General features: G+C 41.3%; 1 protein-coding gene across 2 annotated transcripts in view; it reads right to left on the bottom strand.

The window, feature by feature from the left end:
• The window catches only part of LOC133645793 (mutS protein homolog 4-like), a 40,898-nt gene that overhangs the window by 4,402 nt on the left and 15,374 nt on the right, over positions 1-21,122 (bottom strand). For both annotated transcript variants that reach the window (XM_062040667.1, XM_062040666.1), the window contains exons 2-14: positions 19,315-19,482; positions 19,086-19,252; positions 18,907-19,017; positions 18,713-18,828; positions 18,465-18,638; positions 18,166-18,338; positions 18,017-18,084; positions 5,818-5,892; positions 5,667-5,731; positions 5,427-5,596; positions 2,734-2,870; positions 2,399-2,502; positions 1,983-2,107 (exon numbers count right to left, since the gene is read on the bottom strand). In XM_062040667.1, the coding sequence (XP_061896651.1) occupies positions 1,983-2,107; positions 2,399-2,502; positions 2,734-2,870; positions 5,427-5,596; positions 5,667-5,731; positions 5,818-5,892; positions 18,017-18,084; positions 18,166-18,338; positions 18,465-18,638; positions 18,713-18,828; positions 18,907-19,017; positions 19,086-19,252; positions 19,315-19,482 (1,653 nt within the window). The remainder of the gene's footprint in view (positions 1-1,982; positions 2,108-2,398; positions 2,503-2,733; positions 2,871-5,426; positions 5,597-5,666; positions 5,732-5,817; positions 5,893-18,016; positions 18,085-18,165; positions 18,339-18,464; positions 18,639-18,712; positions 18,829-18,906; positions 19,018-19,085; positions 19,253-19,314; positions 19,483-21,122) is intronic.

The following is a 21,122-nucleotide window of genomic DNA, read 5'->3' as shown; positions in this document are numbered from 1 at the left end:
CCCCCGGAGAGCACGGTGGGGGAAGTCCCGGCCACCAGGCGCTTGCTGATGAGTCGCCGCCCTGGGCCTGGCTCTAGAGTAGGGCCTCGGTATCCCTCGCCTGGGGGAGGTGCGGTTCCTGGATCTTCTTTTCTTCATCAGTCTTTTGAACCTCGGACCAGTTTGCCTTCGGAAACTACATTTGGGGCATGTAGCCTCATTTGGGTACTCAAACTCCTCCAGCATGCTAAGGTGGCGGTTCATGGGTAAGAACCTACATTGTGGCCCAAAAAACGATGTATGGACCATACCGTTGCATCGCGAGTACCTATCAAATTCACGATAAACCTAAGGGCTTTGTAGTATACAGCATGTATTCATATTTTCTGGTCGGCCTGTTGATTCATTCAAAAACTTATGCCACCTGGCTATAGACTTGTGTATCATTCAAGCGTGAATAAAGATGCTAATACTGGAAGTCTTCCTGCATCTCATGGCCCTCACGACAACTCAATGTCCAATTAATTTATTGACATTTACAGTGCATCCAGAAAGTATTCACAGCGCTTCACTTTTTCCACATTTTATTATGTTACAGCCTTATTCCAAAATGCAATAAATTCATTTTTGTCCTCAATATTCTACACACAATACCCTTTAATGACAATGTGAGAAGTTTATTTATTTATTTTTTGCTAATTTATATTTAAAAAAAACAATCACATTTACTTAATTATTTACAGCCTTTGCTCAATACTTTGTTGATGCTCCTTTGGCAGCAAGTACAGCCTCAAGTTTTCTTTAATACAATGCCACAAGCTTGGCACACCTATCTTGGTGTAGTTTCCCTCATTCCTCTTCACCCAGTCTCATCTCTTTACAGCACCTCTCAAGCTCCATCAGTTTGGCTGGGAAGCGTTGGTGTTCATCCAGGATGTCTCTGTACATTGCTGCATTCATCTTAGTCTAGTCAGGGAGGTGACCAAGAACCTGATGGTTACTGAGGTGGAGAACCTTCCAGAAGGACAACCATCTGGGCTGTATAGTAGAGTGGCATGACAGAAGCCATTTCTTCCTAAAACGTTTGCCAAAATGCACTTAAAATACTCTCCAAAATTAGCAAAAAAAATTATCTGGTCTGATGACACAAAGATTGTGAATGCCAGGTGTCATGTTTGGAGGAAAACAGGCACCCTTCATCACCAGGCCAATACCATCCCTGTAGGAAAGCATGGTGGTGGCAGCATCATGCTGTGGGGATGTTTTTCAGCAGCAGGAACTGGAAGACTAGTCATGATAGAGGAAAAGATGAATGCAGCAAAGTGCAGAGACATCTTGAATGAAAACCAACCCTTCCCATCGAACCCGATAGAGCTTGAGAAGTGCTGCAAAGAAGAATGGTTGAAACTGCCCAAAGATAGGTGTACCAAGATTGTGGCATTAATTTAAAAAAACTTGATGCTGTAATTGCTGCCAAAGGTACATCGACAAAGCATTGAGCAAAGGATGACAAAGATACATATATTGCATTTTGGAATAAGGCTGTAACATAAAAAAGGTGGAACAAGTGAACTGCTGAGAATACTTTACGGATGCACTGTATGTGAGTTGATATGGAGGGGGCCAAACTATAACCAGCCATAAGGAGGCGCTTAAGACCTGTAGGCCTCCTTCTTAGGGGGACCTGTCAACAACCCTGTCTTACAGTCAAATAGATATAAATATTTAAGAGTAAAACTGTGCTTATATTGGTGGGGGGAAGTTCATGTGTATCATTTATAAATAATTTGAAATGTAGCTGTCTGCAGTGGCCAGCTCTCCTCCAGTGGGGAGATCACGATATGTCTAGGTAAGTACGGCACTCTTGTGCATGCTTATGTAACAAAATATTCTGAGCACAAGGCGGTAGCCAGTCAGCATGTGCCGGTGCACAGATACTTTCAGACAGCTGAGGACGCAAACTCGCTATCTTCGAGACTTGCTCAGCAGTGGTTCACACTCACCATAGTCTGAGTTGGTGCATGCGTTTGCCAGGGACAGCAGCATATCCAGCATGGATACAGCATCAGACAGTTTGTAGAGACAGTGGATGTGTTCACGGATTGTGCTGAGCAGTTGACATATCACCCTTGGAAGGACACAAATTCAAAATTATTTTACAAACAGCACACCCTAGCAGACAATGGAATTAAACCAGTCAGGGGCAGATACTAGAATCAGATGAACCAATACATTGAAGTCCAATTAAAACTGTATTTTGTTCAATTAAACTGTCATATTTTAGGGTTTAACTAATCATATACATTACATAAATATCAATTAATTCATTTTCAATCATGATCCTTTAAAGGTCACCAGTTTGAAGATAATGTAAATAATGCCATGCATAAAAGAGAACAGAGTGTGATTCTGTCCTCACACGTAGGAGACGTGAAAGATTTCCTTCAGGGCCTCATCACAGCGGTCATTCATCTTCATCAGGTCTGTGGTGGTGAAGCCATAGTTGTCCTTGTGTCTGGTGACCTGCGTGGAGAGTTGATAAAGCCACCAATTACGCTCGTACAATAAATCACATTGAGGACGCCAATGAAGGCAATAAGAGATCTTTAAAAGCAGCAAATCATAGACATAAAACAAACAACTGTGACACCACATGGGAAATGCTATATACTATGTCACCATTACCAATCCATTAAAAGATGATGCACACATAAATGTGATACAAAATGGTGTAAGCGCTTAATATGCCGATACCTTGATGAACTCTGGAGGAAGTTTCCCTTTGGGCAAGAATATTCCTTCCAGTTTCATCTGAATGAAGAAGCCACGAGCTGTACTGAAGCTGGTGCGCATGGGAAAGCCAGACTTCTCTGCCATCTGGTTTACAAACCCTGAGAAACAGTAGCTATTGTGACGTTCACATAGAACATAAGACCACTCAGAAAGTGTAATGTTTATTTGTAACCTACAAAATCAATGAGCAAGCAGAATTTTAGGAATCTTGTGAGGTAAATGAAAGGGAATATTCAATGAAATGCAAATTTGCAATTTTTTTTAAATAAAATTGCATTGTGTTTTTGATTGTATAGTTAGAATAGGATATAAACATAAAGTATATACTTAAAATTATTTAAATCACATTGACTCCCTTTATTGTTACAGGACTGTAATCCTGGTATATTACTATGCTTTTTCTATGAAAACATGATATATATATAGAAAAAGAGAGAGAGAGAGAGAGAGAGAGAGAGAGAGAGAGAGAGAGAGAGAGAGAGAGAGAGAGAGAGAGAGAGAGAGAGAGAGATATTCTAAATAATGCCTCTCACTTGTATAGTAGAAGGTTGTGGCCATAAACCAAGAAGTTGGTCAACTTTGACATTCAACAGAGACCCGAAGATGAAGAGAAAACGGACAGACGCTTGTTTGCGTCACCTTGATTTATTATTTTTTACCTGCATCTGGATTATGATTAATTATTTAAACAGGAAGATATGAAACATCACGTCAGTCAGCATCCCAGTGAGAACAGACATTGTACAGTAAGTGATTGTTTTATTATGTTCCTTGTTTATATTTCTTATTTACCACTTAGCAATACTGCTACATGATGCTTAGTGTTTCACTAATGTTAGATCTGCTTAGCACTCAGCTTCTATAACTTGTAGATCATCCTTCTTATGTTCAGGCTCAAAAATATAAGGTTCTGGATCATCTTTTGCCCTAAAGTAGTCTCTGTTGGCTCTCATGAAGTCTGCTATGATTCGTAGTTCTTGTTATTGTTGAAAGAAAAGACCAAAATACATAAGTAATACATCTTATGATGGAGGTTTTTGGAGGTTTTTAGAGCAAATCCTATTAGCTCCATTGTTTAATGACTTTTGCCAACGTTTATTTACAACTTAGAATGCATAAAAAAAGAAAAATATATGTGTTACTGTCTTACATAGGGATTGTGATTGATATACATAATTTTCCTTTACCAGATGTCAAGCTTTGAAAGCAAAAAATAACAATAATTTATTGCTGACTTACGACACTTTTATAAGCGGTTTCTTTTTGGACCTTCAGAGCCATTGCAGTCAAATAAGTCAAGAGTCAAAATATTTTTATTTCTGATCATCCAAAATGTTGACACACACACATAGGATGGAGGATTCGCGTATGCCCATTGTCTTGTCTGTGCAGCCAGAGCACTTTTTAAAATATTTTGTCTATCATTCACAATCCTTATGTGGGACAAGAAGACATACGTCTTTCTATTTTTAATGCATTTTAAATACTAAATACACACAAGCAAAAGTCAGCTAACAATGGATCTAATGAGATTCGCTCTATTCCGCCTACGAGCGCTTTAAAAAACATCCAAAAGCCTCCATCATCGTTTTATATACACGCTGTCAGTATATATATATATATATATGATGTATTAACAAGCACATTCATTTTAACAAGTTATATTAACATATTTTGCTCATTTTAAGCATACAGAGCCGTATTGATTTCAAAGACACATCACAATGTTTGATTTTCCCCTTCAACTATAACAACACTACTACTCATGGCAGATTTCATTAGAACCAACAATGAATACTTTGGGACAAATGATGATTCAGAACATTATATTTTCTAACCTGAATAGTAGAAGGATGAGCTACAAGTTTTAGAAGCTGCGTGCTAAACAGATCTAACTTGAGCAAAACACTAAGCATCATGCAGCAAGATTGCTAAATGCTAAACAATAAATACATACTTCTAACATAATACAACTATCACTTACTGTACAAAGTCTGCCGACTGACGGGATGTTCATATGTTACCGTTAAGATGAATAATTATTAATAATCCCCATACAGGTTAAAAAAAAGTGACGCATACAAGCGTCTTTTCGTGTCTTTCTCGCAATCTTCGGGTCTAAGGTAGATGTCAAAGTTGATGAACTTCTCAGTTTATGGCCACAACCTTCTACTATACAGGTGACAGGCTTTATTTATAATCTAGAATAAACTTTTACCAACTCAGCAGCAATGCAACAGCAGCAGCTCAGCATGTCAATACAGTAGCTGCATGAGCTAGTTAGCTCTCTGTGATCACGGCGCCGCTAAAATTAGTTAATCTGCGTTAGCGCTTATTATAACAATATCAATAGTAATTGGTTAATATTCCGATCACGAGATGTAAATTTAAAATTGTTGGCGTTTTTTGGATGTTTTTTTAGAGGGCTTTATGGGTGTAATAGTGTACTCATATTAGCTGCATTGTACTTGCTGTATTTTACAAATTAGAATGCATAAAAAAAGAAAAAATGTGTTCTTGTCTTACATAGGGATTGTAAATGATAGGCAAAATTCCCAAAAAAGTGTAGTTCCCCTTTAAGGTTGCACAAGGGTTATACGATTAGCTGCAGATAACAATGTGAAATACAAATAGATGACAAATAAAATGGACACCTGCAATGTCATCCACTATTTCAGTGTATGCTCGACGAGAAATGTCCAGGAACTCGTTGATGTTAGGTCGCACTGCATAGCACTTTTGCGTGCGCATATTGAGGCTCCCCTTCAGGTAGGTAGTGTCATCATTAATCACTGTGTGGATTTGCTTCAAGATTATGTCAAATCTAGGTGTGCACAAACCATTGTTTAAGTATACAACAAACATGACAGCTACAGATGCATCAAACGTGGTACCTGTTGTCTTCCAGCGATGTACAGTATGCCTTGAGAAGAGCTGTGTTGCAATTTTTCAATGTCACCTGTTTATTAAAATAAATATTTTAATAAAACCATTTTAAAGCTATCTTTGGATATCATAAACATGTGTACATTAGCAGCCACACACCCTCAATTGTGGCACCAGATCCAAAGTGTGTTTCAGCTGAATCACGTGTGTAATCTTTGCCTCTGCAATCGGAACCTATAAAAACACAATAGGGGAAAGTGGGGTAAGATGAGTAAGTGGGTAAGTTGACCCACCCTTTGTATCTAGGTAACTGTGCACATGATTTGTCATAGGAACAAACATTTAGGACACACTCATCATTTCCATATTTCTGTAATGCAGAGGAGAATATGGCAGAAGAGACAAGTATCCTTTTACACAAAACAACGTTTTTTGTTTGTCAAAATAAACAATCTGTATATCAGGTAAAATAACTGTTGTGCCAAAGCAAATTAATCCAGTTCTAAAATTATGTATTATGCATGTTGGTCATTTGCTAATGTATAAAATCATGTGAATCCCTTCAGTAAAGATTAGCCTACATTTTTAAGCTAACCCACCTCCCCCCCCTTTTTTTTTAACAAGGTGGCTATGGGGCAAAGTGAGCCAAAGACTAGGGGAAAAATTGAGCCAGTGATTCAATTTACCCATTCATAAAGCACTGACATATAATATTTGGCATATATTATGGTATTTCATTCGAATGTTGAACTTGTTTAGTGTGTTTGTCATATGTTATTGTTGTAGAAAAGGTATCATGCTAAGAGCCTATATGAGAAAAAACAGTCAGGGCTCAAGACCCCTGTAAGAGATGGAGAGAGCAGCAAATGATGTCCAGAGTGGAAAGTCCATCAGATCAGTGGTAAAAGACAGACAAACTGTCAGGTCAGCATTGAAGAGGTACATGAAAAAGAGGGAGGCAAAGGAAGTAAAAACAGTAGAGTATGATAGAATAGCAGAAGCAAAAATATTCTTCTCAGGAGGAGGTGGAGAAAGAGCTAGCAGAACATACTAAAAAACTGTGTGAATGAGGTGTTAATGTCAGCAATAACATCACAGAATATCTCCACTGGATTCAGATACACTGGGATTTTCCCTTACAACAGGAGTATATTTTCCAATACACAATTTGAGCCATCTATGGTGTCAGAAAGGCACAACCTGGAGCAGAAGCCTGCAGCTGCGAGTGATGCAGCCATGTTTCAACTTATCTGTCTGTTGAGCTACATTCACCGGGCCCTGCACATTCATGTGCTTCACCAAGTGACACAGTGGCACACCCTAACCATGCGGGATCATTATTGTCTCCAGTTGAGGTTATACCCTTACCCAAAAATCAGCAGCCCAGAAAACAAAATAACCAAAAGCGTCTGAAGACAAGAATACTGGCTGATATAACTGAAAAGCAGCCAATCAAACTTGTCCATGAAGAGAGGAAAAATAAACAGAATTACAAAGCAAAAAGAAACATCAGAGATCAAGGAAAGCTGAAGAGGCAACAACCCCTGAAGAAAAATGCTGTGGAAAGCAGCTCTGAGGAGAGTGAATTGGCCATCCCATTTTATGACACTTCTGAGCATGAGGGCTGCAGCGATAAAAGAAGTCAATCAGATGTCTCAGATCTGGAAGTTGGTGACTTGTTCATGGTAAGAATTGCATCCAAATGCAGGAGCCACCATTACATTGGCTTGGTTGACAGCCATGCGGGCAATGAAGCTAGTGCCAGATTTCTCAGAAGAATCAGGTTTGGCATTGAGAAACCCAGCTTTGCATTCAAAGAAAATGATGAAGCATGTTTCCCACTGGGCAGCACGCTGGAACAGGGGTTAGTGCTCGTGCCTCACAATAAGGAGGTCCTGGGTCACGGGCTCGGGGGTTTATGTGTGTGGAGTTTGCATGTTCTCCTTGTGACTGCGTGGGTTCCCTCGGGGACTCCGGCTTCCTCGCACCTCCAAAGACATGCAACTGGGGATAGGCTAATTGGCAACACTAAATTGATCCTAGTGTGTGAATGTGGTCTGTTTATCTGTGTTGGCCCTGTGATGAGGTGGCGACTTGTCCAGGGTGTACCCCGCCTTCCGCCCGTGTGCAGCTGGGATAGGCTCCAGCCACCCCCCATTGCCCCGAGAAGGATAAGCGGTTGAATGGATGGATGGCTGTTTCCCACTGAATGATGTGCTAAAGAAGGAAAGGAACTGCAAAGAGGGATCAACAGTTCATATTCCCCTGCAACCTTGACAATTTCAATATTGAATGGTGTTAGATGATTTAGAAACTAACTGGTGGTTTGTTCACAGACGTTTAAACATTTTGTTAGCACAATATGCTAGATTTACAATTCAAAACACCGATGGTTGGTTTACCCCCAGATGGCTCAACTTACCCACTGACTAGGTTCAATTTACCCCTCACACGGGTTAAGGTGAATCAGAGGATCACTTTTTATGAGAAGTCATTATTTTGGGCAGCTTTGTCAGATTCATTTTGATAATTTTATTTGATAGGAGACATCCTGAAATACAAAAATATGTTTTCATTCTGACTGTGTGTCATTTTCCCTGACATTCAGGTCAACATAAGTAAAAAGTTACTAATCTTACCCCACTCTTCCCTAAGCCTATGTTGATGCAAGGTCATGATCCGTGGCCCTGATCATGTTTTCTTTAGTCATGTTCTGTTAGTTTTGGACTCCCTCAGTTCCTGTTTTGTGGGGTTGGGGGTTGGTGGGTGGGGGGGGTAGTGCTGGTAGCTGGGCTAGTGGGGTGGCACAGCTGCGCCCAGCCAAGCGGCAACCTCCTGCTCGACCACCACCACCTGTTCTTCAGCGTGTCAAGCCGCAACCTCCTGAAAGGCCAGCTCCACCATAGCTGCGCCCAGCCAGGTTGCTACCCCCTGCCCGACCACCACCACCTGTTGTTCGGCGTGCCAAGCCACAACCTCCAGCCAGGCCACCTCCGCCAAAGTCACCGCTAACCTCAGCCCAGCTGGACCTAAAGACGCCATCCTCTCCACCTCCTGTCCCTGCTCCAAGGCTAGCACCTGCTCCAAGGCCAACACCCGTTCCTGCTCCAAGGCTAGCACCCGCTCCTGCTCCACGGCTAGAACCTGCTCCACGGCTAGCACCTGCTCCTGCTCCACGGCTAGCACCGGTTCCTGCACCACAGCTAGCACCAGTTTCTGCACCACGGCTGCTTCCGGTTCCTGCATCACGGCTTCTTCCAGCACCTGCGCCACGGCTGATACCTGCGCCAGAAACCACGGCAGCCTCCTTCGCCTGCCGCTCTAGCTCCAGAGGTGCCTCAGTCTTCCTCGTCTCCCTGGCGGGCCTCCCCACAGCGCTGCCCTTATCTTTAGCGTCGTCACCACCGCGACCTCCGGCTGGCCTGCAGCACAGGCGGCCATCAGGTGCCCGCACGTGGTGCCCACACGTGGTGCCCACACGTGGTGCCCACACGTGGTGCCCACACGTGGTGCCCTCAGTGGCCAATTAATGGACGCCTTTGGCGCAGACAGCAGCGAAGCCCAGACTTGGGCGTAGAACTCAAAGGCTGCTGAGGTTCTGGCGTCACTCGCGTCCACCTTCTCAGCGGCGTTCCGTGGTCGCCTGCCTCGCCTGCTGCAGCGATATTCCACTCGCCGCCGCCACTTGACTTGTCCTCGATGGATTCGGGGACACTTTGCCTGGCGACCCACCACAAAGTCCTCCCTGCGCCCTCCCGTGACTCTTGAACTTGTTTTTTTGTGGTATTCTGGGGACATATGGAATCTGTCTTTAAAGTCTGTAAGTTCTGTCACGATCCGTTGCCTGGACCATGTTTTGTTTAGTCATGTTCTGTTAGTTTTGGACTCCCTCAGTTCCTGTTTTGTGCACCCCTGGGTTTGTTTTGGTTACCATGGGTACTGATTGAGTTCACCTGCCTCTTGTTAGTGTTCGGCACGCTCACCTGCTGCCGAGCACTAATCAGAAAGCTATTTATTCACGTTTCTCGCCACGCTTAGTCTGGCTTTGTTATTTGCTATATGCAACACGTTACGTTGGTTTCCTCCTGTTTTTCGAGTCCTGATTCCTGCGCTAAGTTTGTTCCTTAGCTCCTCGTGCGATCGGCACGCTTTCCTTTTGTTTGTTTCCTGTCTTTTGTATTGTGCTATGATTTATGGCAATAAATCCTATCCTATCTGCACGCTTTCGTCCGGAGTTCTCTATTTGGTAACTTAAATTTGAATCGAAATGGACAAGAAAGTGGCACATTGGTCGGATGACGGCGATAATTGGCTCGTTCCCAAGATGCAGAAAGCAGAGGAGGCAAAGTGCAGTTAAACATGTACTAAGGTTCAAATAAACAAAATACGAGTCCCGCGAGGAACGGTACTGAAGCATAGGAAAGGCTATGCAAAACAAACAGAATGCTGGACAACAGCAAAATCTTACGAAAAGTGTGGAGCAGAGACGGCGTCTGCATCAGATAGATATCTGTCATTCAACAATCAAAGTCCCAACAGCAAAAGACTGTACCCGCACAACTTAAATAGTCTAGATTTATAACAGAAAACCGGTGCGGGGAACAGTGCTCAGAGGCAGGAGTCAAGTCGCTGCAGGGAAACACAAAAACGAAAGTACCACCCAAAATAAAAGCACAAGACAGGAACTAAACAATAAACATGGAAAAACACTAACAAACTCAAAATAAGGATGCCCCCCAACAAAACGGATTCCAGGCATTCTAGAAAAAACCCAGAAACAGTCCAAAATTAAGGGAGGGCAGAGGGAGGACCAGGCATTGGGTCCCCTGGTCACGTGTCCTCGCAGGCAGCGGGGAAGAGTCAGATGGCGGCACCGAGTAGACTGTCGCACCAGCAGCCGTAAAGATCCACGCCCGGGGTCCTGGGCATTGCTGCTGATGCCGTCCATGAAAAGGCCAGATTTGTGGCTGATGAGGAGGGTGACCTGAGCAAGAAGGGCGCTCCAGCAGCTGTGAAGGTCCATGCCCGGATCCTGTGCGTTGAAGCCAATGGCAAGCATAGCGTCCATGGAACGGCCACAATCTTGGCCAACAAGGAGGAGGCGTGTGGGCGCCAGATGTGCGTCTCTGCAGAAAACTAAGAGAGCGAGCGCCAGACGGGCGCTTCCGTGGCAGGTGAGCTGGAGGTAGCGCAGATGCAGGTGAGCTGGAGGTTATGCAGGCTGCTGGGCGGGGATCTGGCTGGCGTCGACGGAGAACTCACTGGAGGCAAGGCTGGTGTCGACGGAGGACCCACTGGAGACAAGGCTGGCATTGACAGAGGACCCACTGGAGGAGCTGATGGTGGAGATGGCATCGGCAGCAGAGCCACGGGAAGCAGCACTGGAGATGGTGTCGGCAGCCGTGCAGGAGATGGTGGCCTGGCTGGTTGGTAGAGTGGCCGTGCCAGCAACTTGAGAGTTCCAGGTTCGATCCCCGCTTCCGCCATCCTAGTCACTGCCGTTGTGTTCTTGGGCAAGACACTTTACCCACCTCCTCCCAGTGCCACCCACACTTGTTTAAATGTAACTTAGATATTGGGTTCCACTATGTAAAAGCGCTTTGAGTCACTAGAGAAAAAGCGCTATATAAATATAATTCACTTCACTTCACTGGACGGAAGGAGGAATCGGCCTCGGACAGGAAGTGGCAGTCTTGAAGGCGGAAGAAGCCTTGTAAGACCTCCGCAGTCATACAGCTACCAGCACTATCCCCTTTACCCCAGGAAGAGTCAAGACACTGTCTCTGTTTTGCGGGAGGAGCGTTTGACTCACGACATCAGCAGGAGCAGAAGCTAAGGGTGGATGGGCTCTCGGAAGCTGTGAGGCCGGTCTTGGTGCATGGGCGGTCAGGTTCGGCTGGCTTTGTCAAGCCTGGACTGCACTGGCTCGCAGTGTAGGATATGAAAAGTTATGCCAGGTTGCCGTTAGTGTTGCCAAACGCAAATAGTTTAGGAGTAGAGGGGTGCCGTGCTTGATCTATGAGCAGCGGAGGAAGTTGCATGAGCTGCCAGTTCGGCATTTGGCCAAAAACTGTCATTATAAAAAGGAGGATTCTCCGGCCCACAAACCATCAACTCCTACGGTGAGTCTCGTAATGCCTCCATTTCTTCCCGAATCATCCTCTCAAAGTCCTCTCCTGAGTATTCCTCGGAAAGAACATTCATATGTCTTGGTCGGGACTTTCTGTGACGCATCGGTCGCATGACAGCGATAAATGGATTGTTCGGCCAAAAAGTGCCATTATAAAAGGATTATTCTCCAGCTCCCATACCATCAACTCCTCCGGTGAGTCTTGTAATGCCTCTATTTCTTCTCGAATCATTCTCTCAGACTCCTCTTCTGAGCATTGCTCCACGGGAACATTTGTATGTCTTGATCGGGACTTTCTGTAATGCATTGGTCACATGACGGCGACAAAAGACTTGTTACCAAGATGCAGAAAGCTGAGGAGGCAACATGCAGGTAAAAAGGCATTTAATTTAAGAGGAGCATGTGTCTACATTTATTTGATCAACTGTGTAAAAGTAAACAACTGTTATTTTAAAGACAAGTATTTTGAATGAGTATTTGTCTCCTCTTCTTCAGATCAAAAATTAATTGAGACTGAATCAACGACACCTGATGCAGCCACTACATTTTGGGTTTTTTCAAGAGAGGATTAATCGATTATCAATTCCATTAAGTAAATGGTAAATGGGTTATACTTGTATAGCGCTTTTCTACCTTCAAGGTACTCAAAGCACTTTGACACTATTTCCACATTCACCCATTCACACACTGATGGCGGGAGCTGCCATGCAGGGCCCTAACCACGACCCATCAGGAGCAAGGGTGAAGTGTCTTGCTCAAGGACACAAAGGACGTGACGAGGTTGGTAGAAGGTGGGGATCGAAACAGGAACCCTCAGGTTGCCGGCATAGCCACTCCCCCAACTGCGCCACGCCGTCCCAGTACAATGGCAAATCGTTTTTTGTTATTCTGTTCCAAAATATCAGATGAAGACCAAATTGTACGAAAACCAAAGCAGTTTTTCCTTAAAAAAAAAGTTAATTGAATTAATTCGTAGCAGACACCCAAAAATATTAACACAAACCATGTTTTATACATTAAATATTATAGTTGTATGTATGGAAAACAATATGGAAGGCATATAAATGACGAATAAAATGGATGAATGAACATTTAACTCACTTTTACTTTTATTGAAGACTTCATCATGGAGGAGAGGGCATAGCAACACGGATGCCACTTTCATACTTTGCTATGAGTTCTTTCTTAAATTCAAGGTAAAACCAGGGGAAACTTATTATCATTGAAGAACCAAATTCTACTAAATGTGGGGTGTACAAAAATCGAGGTAGCACCGAAGATTGAATTCTCAATGATTAACATTTTTGCCCATTCCTAAAACATCATTAGTGGCATTTAGCCACTATGGCCTCCACCTGTGGAACATATTATGCTGAAAAGCCTAAGAAACTGCAGAGTTGATATTTTTCTAAAAAAATGTTAAGGACACACCTTTTTAATTAAGATTTTTTAACTGATCGTTTTAAACTCTTCTTAGGCTCTTAATTTTAGTCTGTTATTTTCTATTTTATTTATTGTGATTATTACTACAATCATTCTTACTATTTTATGTTTTTATTTATTTATTACCACATTTCCCGGACTATAATCCGCACTGGTATATAAATCGCACCAACTTAATTTAAGAAGGACAGACGATGTTTTCATATGTTAGCCGCACCGTATTATAAGCCGCAGATATAATGTATACTGGTGCATTGTGAAATGAGATATTTACATGGAAATGTTTAGTAAATGTTTATTTACTGAATTGTTTCCAAACGGTGCCTGTAACATGGCAGTAAAACGGCTGATCAAACAAAACAGAAAAGTCATTGATGTCTTTATTCATCCTTTATGAGATGAATGAGATTTTATTTTTTAAAATAGAATTCAAGATGTTTATCAGGATTATTCTTCCTTGTACTTTGTAAACCCTTTGAGTTTGAAATGTTTCTAAAAGTGGATCATTTTATGACATTGTTTGATTTATTTGCTTAATCCATTACATTATTTAGCCGTTCACAAAACAAATATCCATAGATTAGCCGCACCTATGTATAAACCGCAGGGTCTAAAGCAGGGGTCACCAACCTTTTTGAAACCAAGGGCTACTTCTTGGGTACTGATTACTGCGAAGGGCTACCAGTTAGATACACACTTAAATAAATTGCCAGAAGTAGCCAATTTGCTCAATTTACCTTTAACTCTGTTATTATTAATAATTAATGATATTTATCTTTGTGGAAACACTGATCATCTTAATGATTTCTCACAATAAATATATATAGAAACAGATAAATATCAATATGCAACACTTTATTTTTATATTTTCTCTAAGTGCACATTTTTCAAATTGAACATTTTCAAATGATCACTTCTAAGACAGTCTTGTGAAATCACAATATCCCATTTTAACTAGCTAGCCACTAACATTTTTTTTAACAAATCATGAATTACTTTGCACCATGTTTGTACAAATAATATCTCATGTAAAATACAAAAGTAAACTCTCAAAGTTTTAAATCATGTCACACTTTGAACTGGACACCAAATCTGTTATCTGTTTCTTTGTCAGTTAGTGGGAAGCCTGGCATTGCATGCTGCTAACCAGTGTGTTGTACTCTGGTGTGTAACTTGACACTGCAACTCTGAGTGAGTCTTGCAGATGTGCATCAGTGAGGCGTGTTCTGTGTTTGTTCTTGATGAAGTTCATGTCAGAAAAGGCTGATTCACAAAGATAAGATTTTTCCTCATTGTTTGCGGAACGTTCTTAATCTTTTGGACATATTTTCACAGCAATCTGGCCTTAAGCTTAATTATGATAAATGTAAAATGTTAAGGATCGGAAATCTAAAGGGAACGTCCTTTCGAATGGAATGCAAAGTGCCTGTTTTGTGGACAGATGGACCAGTTGACATACTTGGTGTTGTTGTCCCAGAAAATCTGGAAGATCTAGGCTCAGTAAATTATGATAATCGACTAAGAAAGCTGGACAAAATTATGCAATTATGGAAAGGGAAATCCCTAACCTTGTATGGTAAAATGTCTATTGCCAACTCGTTAATTATTCCTCAATTTACTTATTTGTTTTTGTCATTACCAGCTCCATCACAAAACTTTTTTAAGATTTATGAGCGGAGGGTCTTCGATTTTGTCTGGAACGGCAAACCAGAAAAGATTAAAAGAAAGGTTTTGTACAAAGAGTATGAATATGGGGGCCGGAACTTCTCAACCTTGAAGCTATGTGTCTGTCTTTAAAAGCATCAATTGTTCCAAAGATGTATTTAAACATTGAGTGGTACACAAATGTCCTGTTGGACAAAAAACATGTACTGTATCAAAAGAAATTGTATCCTTTTTTACAAGTGATCCCCTCCCAGAGAGTCTGCTGGGAAACATGGCGGGGTTCATAAAGGAAACAATCCACTCATAGTGGTGTTTTCAATTTTATGTGCCAGAAAAAAGAGACGATATTTTGCAGCAGTTAATATGGATGAACCCTAATATTGTAATAGATGGAAAGCCTTTCTTTTGGAAAAATGTGTTTGAAAGAGGAATCATTTTTGTCAATGATATTATCAATGAGAATGGTAAAATTATGAAGTATGATGAATTTAGAGCTATGTATGGTGATGCTTGCTCAAGCTTTTCATTTTATCAACTAACTGGAGTAATTGGGAAAAGATGGAAACAAATAATTAATTATGGAACTACTAAATTATTAGTTTGTAAACCTCTAATAAGAAATTCTAGTTGGCAAAAAGGAACTAAAATAAATAGAAAAATATATAATTTTTATTTAATAAAGAAATCTTTGAAGGCTGCCTCATACAACACAAATGGAAAATGGGAGGACTTTTTTGACTGCCCGTTGCCATGGGATGCCATATTCAAACTAATATATAAAACCACTATTGATGTGCAAAATCGTTATTTTCAAATTAAAATTATTTATAACTTCTTACCCACAGGGAAAATGTTAAAATTATGGAATATGACAGAGTCAGATGATTGCCGATTTTGTTGTCAGGAGCCTGAATCCACCCTGCATTTGTTTTGGTATTGTCATATTGTGTCTTTGTTTTGGGTGGAAGTTGAAAAAATGTGTTTAAGGATTGGTTTGTTTATGAAGCTTAATGTGGTTTCTGTTATTTTAGGAGAGTTCATTGACAATCATGATTTAGTCAATTTAATTATAGCACTCGGTAAAATGTTTATTTTTAAGGCCAAAAACAGATATTCACTTAGTATTACTTTCTTTAAAACATTTATTCAGTATTTTGTAACTTTAGAAAGTTACATGGTTGAAAACGATAATGATGCCAAAAAACATTAAAAAAAAGATGAGAAGTCCTCAAAGGCTTATTTTGAAAGTATAATTATGTTTATAGATTATATGATATCTGTTGTTGTGTTCCCTAATTTGAGTGACCTGGACATAATCTGGACTGTACATAAATGCTTATTTTGAAAATGTAATTTTGTTTATAAATTATATGCAATCTGTTGTGTTCCCTAATTTTTTTCTGTGTACATGAATGAAGGTGTGTGTTGCTGAGTCCGACTTGGACATTATCTGGACTAGGCCTGGTTTAAAAAACCCTTTAAACAAATCTAATTTCATTGACAACCTGGTCTGTTGAAGATAAGGCCCTTTTTAAAAAAAATAAAATAAGATAAATAAATAAAAAACATTTTCTTGGATAAAAAAGAAAGTAAAACAATATAAAAATAATTACATAAAACACAGTAATTAATGAAAATGTTAGTGGACCAGCAGCCTATACAATCATGTGTGCTTCAGGGACTGTGTCCCTTGCAGATGTGTTGTCTATGTTGTGGGAACCAGAATATTGGTAGCAGAAAGAAATAACCCCTTTTGTGTGAGTGGGTGTGGATGAGTGTGCATGGGGGGGGGGGGGGGGTTGTTTGGGTTGATGCACTGATTGAAAGTGTATCTTGTGTTTTTTCTATGTAGATTTAATTTAAAAAAAAAAAAAAAAAAAAAATTTTTTTTTTTTTAGAACAGGCCCGCGGGCGACTCATCTGGTCCTTACGGGCGACCTGGTGCCCGCGGGCACCGCGTTGGTGACCCCTGGTCTAAAGCTTAAGAAAAAAGTAACCACTTATAGTCTGGAAAATATGGTAATTCATTATTTATATTTTCATTTTGTAGATATATTTTATATTACCGGTATATAATTGTTAGTTATTTTCCAGTGTGAGCGTCTCAAAGGTGGCATTTTTTCTGAACTCTCAGTGCCATCCGATGTATTGTTATTGTCAATAGTGCTCTATCTACGTGAGTGTATGTGTGTTTTTTCTTTTTTTGATGTAAAGTTAAAGTACCAATGATTGTCACACACACTAGGTGTGGTGAAATTTGTCCTCTGTGTTTGACCCATCCCCTGGGAGGTGAGGGGAGCAGTGGGCAGCAGCGGTGGCCACGCCCGGGAATCATTTTTGGTGATTTAACCCCCAATTGGGCTCTGTACCGAGGATGTCGTTGTGGCTTGTACAGCCCTTTGAGACACTTGTGATTTAGGGCTATATAAATAAACATTGATTGATTGATTGAATTCCAACCCTTGATGCTGAGTGCCAAGCAGGGAGGTAATGGGTCCCATTTTTATAGTCTTTGGCGTGACTCAGCCGAGGTTTGAACTCACAACCTACCGATCTCAGAGCGGACACTCTAACCACTAGGCCACTGAGTAGGCACTTTATTTTGCAACTTGCCTGTGTATGAAAAGTGCTATATAAATAAAGTTGTATTTTATCATAAATACATTTGATCATGATAATAATTGTGAGGTTACAAATTAATTTTGATCTTCCCTACAAAAGAAACTGCTTTTTGTGTATTTTTGTGTTAATGTTACTAAAGGCATAAATTAGCCTTCCCTACTACACAATACTTATGTCATTAAAGGTATGTTTTGTGTTAGTCATACAAATACACAAAGTGTAGTGAAGTGAATTATGTTTATATAGCGCTTTTTTTTAGAGAGTCAAAACACTTTACATAGTGAAACCCATTGTCTACATTTAAACCAGTGTGGGTGACACTGGGAGCAGGGGGGTAAATTGTCTTATCCAAGGACTCAACGGTAGTGACTAGGATGGGGCTAGCTGGAATCGAAACTGTAACCCTTAAGTTGCTGACTCGGCCGCTCTATCAACTGAGCCACGCCGCCGTGTAATAACTTATCATTATTATATAACAAAGAAAATAACTACACATACCGTTTCTTGTTTTGGGACCTGGACCAAAACAGAGAGCAGCTGGTCAATATCAAGGAAAGGAGCTACAGCTTAGGGAAGGCAAAGGAAGAATATGTAAATCATGTTGGTATGCACCAAAGTCAGTGTGAAAACATGTGTTAGTTCCATACCATTCTTCAAACCGTAGAACAACTCTTCATTTTGCAGCATCTCCTGAATGGCGTCCAAGCGTGCGTTAATGGTGTCCACATCCACCAAAGGCTCCAGAATATTAGAGCGTAACCTTCTGGCTCCCCCCGGAGTTTTCGTGTGGTTAAGCACGCCTAAAAGAGTATGGTCGCTTCTGTGCACACACGCACACACACACACGTACACACACACACACACGCACATACATACAGAGTAAATATATAGCTGAAACAGTGTAAGGGTTACACCTGAGATGACGTTTCACCACTTGCTTTCTTACCTGTGGTCTTTGTTATTGACCACCAGCTCCATGTTTCTGGCTGATATAGAGTCGATCATGGCCGTCTGTTGGCTTCCTTTAAAGCTCACTTTAAGCGACTTGGCAGCGTACACAGAGTTCTGAATAAACTCCAAGTATTTCAGCAAAGCAGCTGCAGCTGCTAGGCAATAATATCTGCACAAAATGCCCATTTTGTAATAAAAAACTGTTTTCTTTTCTTTCACACATTATTGTCTTCAGTGGCATACTTGGCTTGAACTTCCATGACGACTGTGCTAAATTCTGGAGCACACAGCTGCTTGATGTACTCCATCCCTTTTTTCTCATTAAAATATTTTCTTTGGATTGCAGTAAAAGCAACACCCTGACAAACAAAATGTAAATATGTGCATTAATAACAGTATATTGACAGTTTTTTTAATGATATGTTTCGCATTAGCACCTGGAAGTTCTCTGTGATGAGGTTGAACAGCTTTGTCCCTTTTCCCTTTTCACTAGCAGTGTCTGGCATCAGTATCTCCATTGGCAACAAGATATGCACCATGGTTATAACCTGAATAAGTGTACAGCATAGCATAATTTCTTTACAGTTAATATGATATTTGTCATTGTTTAGGCTACCTTTGCATAGGTTCCAGTGTCTGAAAACTGAGACAGTACAAGCTCTGGACAGTTCAAGTTAAGACTGGCCATTCCAATCTCTCCCCTGGCCAAGCCACGCCCTTCAACCACTGCCACAATCACTGATGCAGCAGACGTTGTGGTTGAAGAGGAGCAACTGGTTGGGGCTAAAAGGCAAATTCAAGTGAGACAATGGGATGCAGCTGTTTAACTTTAGGCGCTTTAGTACCAGTGTAATCACAAAGTGGTGTCCGTGCAGTTTGTGCGGCCACTGCTGAACCTGGGGCCCTCCTGAGTTTTGGCATCCCTCCACGGCTGTGGAGGGAGGAGCTGTCTGATGTAGAGGCAAGGTGGGGTGGATTGGTGCTTACTAACTGGACACTGTTGGAGAACTGACCTTTGTCAAAAAAGGAGAAGAGGGTGTCTTTTAATGGGGAGCGGGGGCTAATGGGAGTCACTATTGTAGCCTTCAAAGCCCTCTAAAACAGTGTTTCTCAAATATTTTCTGTTACACCTCCCCCACAAGAAGAAGAAAATATTTTGCGCATCCCCACTCTCTAACGTGGCTATAAATAATATAATTTGTCTAAAAATGTTTTATAACTATATCTCTGCATAACAATGTAAGCTTATTAACCATAAAGGAAACAACACACCGGTCTTTCTTCGTCTCCCACCGTGTTTACAGTGAAGTCAAGTGCTACATATGCTTCATCATATGTTCCCAGAGGTCACACGCACCTCTCCCCGGCATTGCACCGCGCCCCCAGGGGGGCACAACCCCACTATTTGAGAAGGACTGCTCTAAAACAACTTAAAAACGCTCCATCAACGTTTTGTATGCACATTGCAAGTATACATATAATGCAGTAAGAGACACATTCATAAAAATATAAAATATGCACAATATATACCATATTTTGGTCAGTTTGAGCATTGCCAGAACTTGTTTCCTCTGTGCATTTATTCCCGTTTCCATAGCAGCACACTTCCGACTTCTGGCAACAAATGTGTGTTCCTACTTCCGGAAACAAACACTAGAGATGCTACCTCAGTAGAAGCATTTAAGTCCCATCTTAAAACTCATTTGTATACTCTAGCCTTTAAATAGACTCCCTTTTTAGACCAGTTGATCTGCCGTTTCTTTTCTCCTCTGCTCCCCTCTCCCTTATGGAGGGGGAGTTGCACAGGTCCGGTGGCCACGGATGAAGTGCTGGTTGACCAGAGTCGGGACCCGGGGTGGACCGCTAGCCTGTGCATCGGTTGGGGACATCTCTACGCTGCTGACCCGTCTCCGCTCGGGATGGTTCCTGCTGGCCCCACTATGGACTGGACTTTCGCTGATGTGTTGGATCCGTTGTGGACTGGACTTTCACAATATTATGTCAGACCCACTCGACATCCATTGCTTTCGGTCTCCCCTAGAGGGGCGGGGGGTTACCCACATATGCGGTCCTCTCCAAGGTTTCTCATAGTCATTCACATTGATGTCCCACTGGGGTGAGTTTTCCTTGCCCGTATGTGGGCTCTGTACCGAGGATGTCGTTGTGGCTTGTACAGCCCTTTGAGACACTTGTGATTTAGGGCTATATAAATAAACATTGATTGATTGACTGATTGATAGTGTGTTGTAATCATGGCAGACTCAGTAATAGACAACAAAGTCGACTAATTTTGAGAATTCACAACCTTATCTTTTTTAACCTGACTATACGGAGGATGAACCGTTGCTTAACAAAGCCAGCACAAAAAGAGGCTGAAAGATTGGAGCAGACGGAAGCTGAGAGAGATGAATTTTGCTACAGTATAGCCTGTCTAAATGCTAAATTTCATTTTCATTGGTGTTTTAGAAAAAGACAGTCGCTGACATTTTGTTCATTATTTCTACTCTTTATATTTTGACATTGAATAGTTGAATTATTTTGAAACATAAACAACATGACTGCAAGATATTTATTATTTCATGCTATGAATCACAAATGGCTATTCAGATAAAGGAAGTTAGCTAATAGAATAAACATTGTTTGTACTCTATGA

This window comes from Entelurus aequoreus, linkage group LG03 (assembly GCF_033978785.1).
Source record: "Entelurus aequoreus isolate RoL-2023_Sb linkage group LG03, RoL_Eaeq_v1.1, whole genome shotgun sequence".
Lineage (NCBI taxonomy): Eukaryota > Metazoa > Chordata > Actinopteri > Syngnathiformes > Syngnathidae > Entelurus > Entelurus aequoreus.
The sequence above is the reverse complement of the archived record's forward strand: the minus strand, read 5'-3'. Positions and strand labels throughout refer to the sequence as shown.